The sequence below is a fragment of the Octopus bimaculoides genome, chromosome 26, assembly GCF_046866305.1.
Source record: "Octopus bimaculoides isolate indiv1 chromosome 26, ASM4686630v1, whole genome shotgun sequence".
In the NCBI taxonomy this organism is placed as follows: Eukaryota; Metazoa; Mollusca; class Cephalopoda; order Octopoda; family Octopodidae; genus Octopus; species Octopus bimaculoides.
This window is the reverse complement of record NC_142953.1, coordinates 24,031,253-24,041,252: the sequence shown is the minus strand read 5'-3', so window position 1 is coordinate 24,041,252 and position 10,000 is coordinate 24,031,253. Positions and strand designations below refer to the sequence as shown.

At 35.5% G+C, this 10,000-nt stretch overlaps 1 protein-coding gene across 26 annotated transcripts in view; it reads right to left on the bottom strand.

Moving 5' to 3' along the window:
* LOC106883622 (calmodulin-binding transcription activator 2) overlaps window positions 1-10,000 on the bottom strand; it is an 859,097-nt gene that overhangs the window by 154,457 nt on the left and 694,640 nt on the right. For all 26 annotated transcript variants that reach the window (XM_089342578.1, XM_089342567.1, XM_089342583.1 and 23 more), the window contains one exon: window positions 868-939. In XM_089342578.1, the coding sequence (XP_089198704.1) occupies window positions 868-939 (72 nt within the window). The remainder of the gene's footprint in view (window positions 1-867; window positions 940-10,000) is intronic.

Sequence of the window (10,000 nt, the reverse complement as noted above, 5' to 3'; positions counted from 1 at the left end):
TATTGATGGACTGTCAGATGACATCGACTCTCATTCTCTCTGCATTCTGAGTTCAAATCCCACTAGAGCTGATTTTACTTTTCATCTCTTCAAAATCAATAAATTAAATACTAGTAACATATCAATCAGTATTTTATCAATGGATTAATCAGAAAAGGAAGCGCCATTTTTCTTGACCCTTTGTCAAGGAATGCAAGACTTGTGGGGGGAAGAGGATCTGGCCCAAATGCTAACAAAAGAGAGGACTCTCCAAAAGTATCCAAAGACCAGGTGGTGGGGATGTTAAATTAAGGACTGAATTAGGTTTCACAGCCCAGAACGGAAATCCTTAATTGAGTCTCCAATTCCGGCATAAATATTTGTAGCCTCGTTATCATTGTCTTTATTGAAATTATTATTAAAATATAATAATGGTGAGTGAGCAACCTTTTCACTAATTTCTTAGTTCGTCCGTTGTTGTCGACGATGAAGACAGGGTATCCAGCTGTGGTCAAACAGTTTAATGCATGCTCACTAATCTAATTGGTTAATAAATAAATACATCTTGCATTTGTTCTCACACACACACACACAGAGACACACGTGCGCACGCGCGCGCGCCAAAAAACAAATAATAATAATAATAGAAATTAGAAAAATGAGCAACAGCAACAACATCTAGAATGACATTCATATGGAGAGAGGAAGAAGAGAGCGCGGCATCATTCCAAGGAGAGAAAGTGCTGAATGTGGAACAACAACAACTAGGAAATGGACAGAGATGGAAAAAGAGAAAGAGAAATAACATAGAGAGAGGAGAGAGAGAGAGAGAAAGAGAGAGAGAGGGGGCAAGGGAAGTGAGAGAAAGTCAGAAATCAAAACACTCACCTGTAGTAACCAATAACATCTACGATGAAATGTAGGCAGTATAGCTGAATGCACGTATGATCCATAAATACACTGAAATGACAGAAGAACAATAACGTTGTGATATATCTTAGTCATAACGTTGTGATATATCTTAGTCATAACAACATGAACATCATACACAATACAAACAACAAATAATGTAAGTTATTACATATAAATACATATGCAGACATGGCTGTGTGGTAAGAAGTTTGCTTCCCAACCACATGGTTCCGGGTTCAGTCCCTCTGTGGGGTGCCTTGGGCAAGTGTCTTCTACTATATCTTCTTTTAATTTCTGTCTGCCAAATCTACTTACAAGTCTTTGGTCAGCCTAAGGTTATAAATGGAAGACGCACACACACACACACACACACACATACACACACACACACACACACACACACACGTTTAAAGAAGCATGATATGAAAAGTTGATGTATAATTATGTCTAGGATATAGTGATCATTGAATAATAATAATGATAATAATAATAATAATAATTGGAAATGTCTAACATTTAAGACAACAACATCGTTGTCTGAGTTGGAGTAATTACGAGCAAATACCTAAATATCTTCTTAGCTCAATAACTGTATTTTATTAGAGAATAATTAGGAGAAAATCATATGCAAACGACTTTGTAAGGAACACAAGAAGAAAAGTGAAAGAAAAATAAGACAAAAACCTACAGATTAATTATTTTAGTGTAAGCCAAGATGAAATAGAAATATTATTCTTCCACCTGTGTCAATAGACATTTTTATAGGATTTCAAATCATTTTTTAAAGAATTTTATACACTACTACTACTACTACTACTTAGTTTAACATCTTGGTAAAGTTAGTGCCGAGATCGATCTGAGTGGCATAAAATGTGTGCCATAATGATGCATCAAAACAATCTGAGTTGAAGAATCAGACCAATGAAAGAATTATGTCCTTGCAATCAACAGACACATTTCTCAGATTCCAGGCAAAACCAAAAGCACCGTTGTCCCCTTTGTGACTTCTTAGCAAAATCCATTCCTGGATTCAAATTATATTCATGGACCCATCACAAATAGGTGCAGCTTCTTTTATTTTTAATCCTCTTTTTTAAAAAATCCTTTCCTTCAAACACTTATATATCACAGCTGATGAGAGTGACCATCACACTACTACTACTACTACTACTACTACTACTACTACTACTACTACTACTACTACTACTACTACTACTACTAGTGAACGAAGCAAATGTTTCCAAGTCATTCTCTGAAGCAAAGTATTTTACCGGATGAAACAGATTTTTTACCAAAACTATTTGAATATAGATAATCCATTAAAGTTTGGACAAAAGGCAGAAAATAAGATCTGCCCATTTATTTACGGACAAAGTTTACTTTTCTCATTACGTCAACCACTCACTAAAATGTGGCTACAAATATTTTTACATTGCACACACTTCCCATCAAAAAGAAAACTGGGTGGGGGGTGGGGGGGGGGAATGAAGAAAATATTTCACAAACAGGAAAGAAACAAAAGGATAAAAGACAGTATTTTAATTACTCCACAAAATATTAATTGAAAATAATGGAAATGAAAAAAAAATAAATTTAAAAGTACTACTAATGGTTTCAAATTTTGGCACAACTCTGGCAATTTTGAAGGAAGGAGTAAGTTGATTACATTGATCCCAGTATTTAACTGGTACTTATTTTATTGACTTGGAAAGGATGAAAGGCAAAGTCGACCTCAGTGTGATTTGAACTCAGAATGTAAAGATGGATGAAATGCCACCAAGCATTTTGCCCAGTGTGCCACCGATTCTGCCGGCTCATTGCCTTCTATCCATTTCTTAGCCAATATTAAAATATTAGAATTCTTCTAATATTATATTCTACATGATATAAACTACAACAGACACTGGAATAAAAATGACGAAACACTATCTTTTGCAAACAGACTTTTGATAGAAAAAAAAAATCTAAATATGGAAAATTTAGCCAAAAACACTTGAGTTTGGCAGCATTTATTTTGTCTATGAAAGAGGTGCCAGTCAACCATAATCTATCAGAGAGAGGACAATAACCTTTCTGTGTTTTGCCGAAGCCATGAGGAGAGTTTCCTGGTTCTAACCAAGTGAAACCATCTTTATTAGAACAAGGAAGGAATATGGCAACATATGACACCATATAAGTGTCCTGTTTTAAAGTGAGGACAGAGCTAAAGCATAAAACCAAACTGTACGCGATACACCTGTCCATAAGATGGTTGTACAGCATTTGGGAAGGAAGAAGACATTAGTGATTTGATCATCTCTGGATAGTAGTGGCATACATGGCATATTATGGGCTAGTTTGGTGGTCAATGCATAAGTAACTTTCAGTAGTAAGTAGTCAAGTGGGTGGGTGGGGGACATCGGTCACATGCTGATCCTCATAACCCCATGGGACCACAAAACATTACTAGAACTGTAGCTTGTAAAGGGTACTGCAAAGAAGGCTCACAGAAGACCAAGGCAGACGGTCCAGCAGCCAGACTTGTGACAGCAACAGCCATTTTAAAAGACATTTTGTCCAGAAAATCTAAAGGATCAAAGGCTACAACAATACAAACAAATTACAGAGATTGCCAGTCCTAGTGTGACACCAAGTGAAACTCCAGAGCTATCAAAAAACTTTCCCTATCCTTACTGACCGGACCTAAAGCCCCAAGCACTCCTTCTCCCAGCCAGAACAACTTGTTTATCCCACACCATATGTCATTTTGTAAGCCTCCATTTAATGTTCTTTGTATTTCTTGAGCCCCTGTGACTAATAAAAATTATTATTATTATTATTATTATTATTGTTCAGTAGTTTTATTTTTATAGCGTGCTTTCACTTCACTACCGAGCGCAGCTCTGTGAGCCTTGGGTATGTGCTGTGGTTTGCTGTGGTGCTCTTATGTTTACTGTATTGAAAGTGTTTTGCGTAGGATGTGTGCAGTGCCCAGTAGTGCAATTTTCAGTATGTTATATATATTTGTAAGTCCTGGTGTTTTTGTTATGTATTTGTCTGAATATTTTTTTATTATACCTAAGGCACCTACTATGATAGGAATTGTTTCTGTTTTTAGACTCCACATTCGAGTTATCTCTATTTCCAGGTCTTTGTATTTTGAAAGTTTTTCCATTTCTTTTAGAGAAACGTTGTCATCTGCTGGTATTGATACATCAATTAGAAAGCATTTTTTTTCTTCATGATCTTTGACAACTATATCTGGTCTATTTGCCTAAATTTCTCTATCTGTGTGTATTGGCATATCCCAGAGTATGGTTGCTTTCTCGTTTTCTGTGACCTTTTCTGGCGTGTGTTTATTACTATTATTATTATCATTATTATTATTATTATTATTACTATTATTATTATCATTATTATTGTTATTATTATTATTATTATTATTATTATTATTATTATTATTATTATTATTGTTATTATTATTATTATTATTATTATTATTATTATTATCATTATTATTATTATTATTATTAAGGCAGTGAGCTGGCAGAATCATTGGCACATTGGGCAAAATGCATAGCGGTATTTTGCTTGTTGCCATGTTCTGAGTTCAAATTCCACTGAGGTTGACTTTGCCTTTCATCCCCTTTCGGAGATGATAAACTAAGTACCAGTGAAACATAGGAGTTGATGCAGTTGATAAGCCCCCTCCCAACAAATGTCAGGCTTTGTGCCTATAGTAGAAAGGATTATTATTATTTGACTTTCAGGGTTGATACAATAAATTTTTTTACATTGATTCCTTACAATAAAGCAAATGTATGACAGGGATACTTGTTTACAATTAGTGTATAGTATCAGCACAAGGAGACATGAATATGTACACACTCACTCACACATGTGATAGGCTTCTTTCAGTTTCCATCTACCAAATCCACTCACAAGTTTTTGGTGTGCCCATTGCTATAAAGAAGACAATTATCCAAGCTGTTGTGCAACAGGATTGAACCCCAAACAACTTAGTTGTGAAACGAACCTATACCCACACTAGTGCCCAAATGTGTGTGTGTGTGTGTGTGTGTGTGTGTGTGTATCACGCCATGTAAAATTTATCTTCCCATTTCCGATCCTCCCCAGTTTCTTTTGACCTCTTGACCTCTTGACCTCTTGACCTCTTGCAACTCAATTAACACAAACCACCAGTAATCAAGCAAAGTTGATTTAGCACAATTTATCATTCATATTGGTCAGCTGACTATTGAAGAAATTGATTTCATCATAATTATGATTATTATTAATTATTAAACTAAGATAAATCACCATCACCACCGCCACCGCCACTACCACCACCACCGCCACTACCACCACCATCATTACAATTGTTAGTGTAAGAATTTAATCACAATTCACTCCGTTTTATTAATTCTTTCAATAACAAATGAGATTAATTTCCATGATGGAGGGACATAAACTAATTCAGTTATCCCACGTATATTACTGGTAGTTGTTTAATGTACGTTAGAAGGATAGAAACATAGAAAGAGACAAGAGGGGAAAGAGAGGGAGAGAGAAAAGGAGGAAGGAGAGACTATATAATGAATTTAGTCTGGTGCTCTACCAACTCAGATTTCCCAATCACCATACATATTGCTCTAATGTTGTTTTACCCCCAGGTTAGCTCAGATTGAGCAAACTTATGATGCAAGGCATTCCATCTATGGCTGTCCCCACTTTTTAAATATATAGGACTACATGACCCAGTGTGTCCTTCCTTTATTAAGATAGCAGAGTATGGTTTTAAGAAATTCGGTTGATATTTCTAGGAGGCTGAATTATCACAGAGAAGTCCCCTCATTCAGTTTGTGTTAATCTGTACTGATTTCATTGGTCTATTTATGTTTATTAGTTAGGTACAAGTTACAAGTTAATAAATATGAGAGAAGGTAAGTGGAACTCTGCTGGTTGTGATGACGATGGTTCATACATGAATCGTAAACAAACATCACTGCCATACAAGCAGTGTTGTTAGTTTACAATCTTCTGAAGGACGTGACTTGTATAACTTGTAGAATAGTTTCATCGAAGGTGCATGGCTTAGTAGTTGGGATATTTGGCTCAAGAGCATCAGGTCAGGAGTTCAGTTCCCTACAGTGCATTGTGCCCTTGAGCAAAGTGCTTTACTTCACGTTGTTCCAGTCCCCTCAGCTGGTAAAAATGAGTTGTACCTGTAATTCTCAAGGAGCCAGCTTTGTCACATTCTGTGTCATGCTGACTTGCCCTGAGGACTACATTCAGGGCACATGTACCTGTGGAGTGCTCAGCCACATGCACGTTAATTTAATGAGTAGGCTGTTCCATTGATCGGATCAACTAGAACCCTTGTTGCAGTAAATGTTGGAGTACCAGTTTGCGTGTATGTGTTTATAATCAGAGGTGACTCCAGGTCATCAGCGTCACTTGGGCTCATCACAGATTTCACATAAGACACATGCCTGCTTGAAGAATTTCACGTTTTCCGTTTTATTTCTAGCCCCAAACAGCTTCTTTTTGTTTTTATATCTAGCACCGTGTCTTTCTCCATTTCTAAGTTAAGGGTGAAAATAAAGCAACCCTGCAAAACACAACTGATCTTTACATGCAGACGCACAGAATAACAACAATCAAATAACGACAGTGGAGTGCACAAGAAACATCAGCGATCTGACTGTCGACTGTACTCTTGACAAGAGATGCCAGTTAGTCTTTTACATCTGCCAGGCACAATAAAATGAGCTCAAGTTATTGGCTGCAATTACATACTTGAAGTCAGTGTTGGCAGAAATTAAATCAGCATGCAGATACATGCTCACTTTACTAAATTTATACTCAGGCTAAGCCCAAGCAGCCCGAGAACCAGAGTTGCCACTGGTTTATAATTACATCTCATTTTATTTTATTTATTTTATTAACATACCTCTTATTGTGAAAACATTGGTTAGAGTATTGTTGTTATCTGTACCACTATACTGTTACTCTATTCAGACTAAAAGTAAAAAACCTATTTGACCCATATACCTAGGGCTGTAATTACTAAACACTTTGATAGTAGTAAAATGACCTGATACTACTATGACCAGTGAAACCTTTATATTCTAATACATTTTATAGCCATGTCCATGCATACTGCTTACACCTTCCCTCTCTTTAGAAGTAATTGTCCCTTTGCTATCACCACTAGATAAGAAACAATAAAATCTGAGACAGTTAAAACTTTTGTCTAGAATCAATTACTAGCCTGATGTCAAGATGGACTTATGTATTCTTCCTCACATTTGGATTTTTATGTATTCTTCCTCCCACTTGGATTTGAAATGTTGCCACATTTATAATATGTCTTTTCTACAGTAATTTTTCTGCATTTTTCGTGCAGCTGAAGATTGCTCTTCATATTGCATTTAATGTAATGCTCGCATTACTTAAATAAATTGGAGTAGCATGAAACGTGCGTACTGCAATCACCTTTGAAATCCGTGTTGCTTAATTTTTGATTTTGATCACCTATCCTTTTGGGATACGATATTCGGGTGCCTACGCATAAGTACCATATTCAACCTTGAATCTATATCTAAACCGTCTATGTATATATATATATATATATATATATATATATATATATATATATATATATATATACAGTCCAGTCAGCTGTCAGAAATGTGTTGTACCTGTAATTCAAAGGGCCAGCCTTGTCACAATCTGTGTCATGTTGAATCACTCTGAGAACTGTGTTCATGGTACATGTGTCTGTGGAGTGCTCAGCCACTTGTTCATTAATTTCACAAGCAAGCTGTTCCAATGATCAGATCAACTGGAATCCGCCTTGTTGTAACCAGCAGAGTGCGAGAACATTTACAGATGAGTTGAACAACCCTGCTTATTGATGTCATTTCCGCTACTTTTATCATCACGTGGCTGGTGTCATTAAATCTCTGGCGTTCAGTAGCAGATAGTCCTTCATCCCACACCTGAATGATACCCCCAGTGTATTACATGATTATTACCCAAGATATGAGAGATGTAAGTCGATGTTTCACCAATAAAAAACTTATCTGAAAACAGCTTGATTGATGATTATTGGGTGATGTTTGAATGATGAGTGACTTCAAAATTAAGTATTTAAAGCTATATTGATCTATCGGAAATAAATAACTTTCACTAATATACTTTCTCTTTTTAAAGAAATAATATTGTGTTTGTTTCATTTATTTATTTTGTTCCTATATTAGTTAGACTGCTGATATATTTCAATATATTCATATATTTGACCATCTAGTTGAGATATTTCAACATATTCATAAATTCACCGCCACCACCACTGTCCAGTCATTAAGATTAAATACCATTTAATGACTATTTTCTGAAATGATCAGATCAACAAAACTAATCTATTTTTGTAATGAGGTGACTCTAGATGAATATATATTTATACATTCTTGTGTATTTATGTATATATATATATTTGTATATACACATGTATATGTTTGTATATATGTATATGTAAGTATGTGTTTATATATGTATATGTAAAAGCATATATATATTGTGTGTAGTATGTATATTGTGTGTAGAATGAATATTTATGTGTATATGTGTGCATGTTTGTATATTTATGTATATGAGTGTATAATGGTACATATAAGCATATATACTTATGTGAGTTGTGTATGTATATATATATATATATATATATATATATATACACACACATATATATACATAGGCATGTATAGGCATATATATATGTGTGTGTGTATGCACACACACACACACACACACATACATATATATAGAGAGAGAGAGTGAGAGAGAAAGATGTGCTTTGGTCAACAAATCTATTTAACTATCCCATAATATTTAAATAAGACTAGATGAGGTTACTAGATTAAATAAAAACTAATAATATACCCAATACTATATATTTATATATAGTATATATATAAATATATATATTTATATATATATATTTAAATCTCTAAGGAGTATTCTTTAGATTGGGCACATCGTGAGACAAACAGACAGACAGTATATGTTTGACAGTATGATGGATTGAAGACTCAGCTATCAGTTGGCCAGAGAAGTCTTAAAATGTCTAATCTGTGAAAAAGCTTGTGTGCAACACTACAAGCAATGTATCTCTTTATTGTTGCTGGGCATCTTTGATTAAACAAAAGAGTGCAAATTAAACTGTATGAAAGGTCAGAGTTTCACCTTTTTAATGACTATATTTGTAATTAATAATCTATCTGGGTGTTTTAATTAACCCTTTAACATTCAGATTACTCTGTCACATGTCAAGCTTATTTATTCATCTTCATCATCATCATCATCATCATCGTTTAACATCCGCTTTCCAAGCTAGTATGGATTAGACGATTTGACTGAGGACTGGTGAAACCAGATGGCTACACCAGACTCCAATCTGATCTGGCAGAGTTTCTACAGCTGGATGCCCTTCCTAAAGCCAACCACTCAGAGAGTGTAGTGGGTGCTTTTACGTGCCACTGGCACGAAGGCCAGTCAGGTGGTACTGGCAATGGCCACGCTCAAAATGGTGTATTTTACGTGCCACCCACACAAGAGCCAATCCAGGGGCACTGGCAACGATCTCGCTCGAAAGTCCTTACACATGCCACGGGCACAAGTGCCAGAAAGGCGGCGCTGGGTACAGGTGCCATCACGATTTCGCTTTTGTTTTGGATTAATCATGCATTATATTATAGCTCTGAGATTTTGACGATGTGACTTTATTTTTAGAATTACTTAACAGGGCAGGTGTGAGAGGCTGGATCTGGTCAGTTTGAACATAAAGTCGGTAGAATATTTGGGCCCTGGATATGACCAGCTTGAATGTGAATGGAGTTATTAAAATAATGAAAACCAGGTGAGTTGCTATAGACACCTGACTATTGAAAGGGTTGAATGCTATCGAAGGATATAACCCTTTTCTTACCATATTTTTGCTGAAGCACACTGCTTTTGTTGTGTCAACTACTTTTAAGCTTATGAAGAAACTAGGAAAATAATTTTCCCATTCTTTAGTTGGTGTTTAGAACACAAAGTAACATGAAATTTTGATAAAAGGTTTTAATGT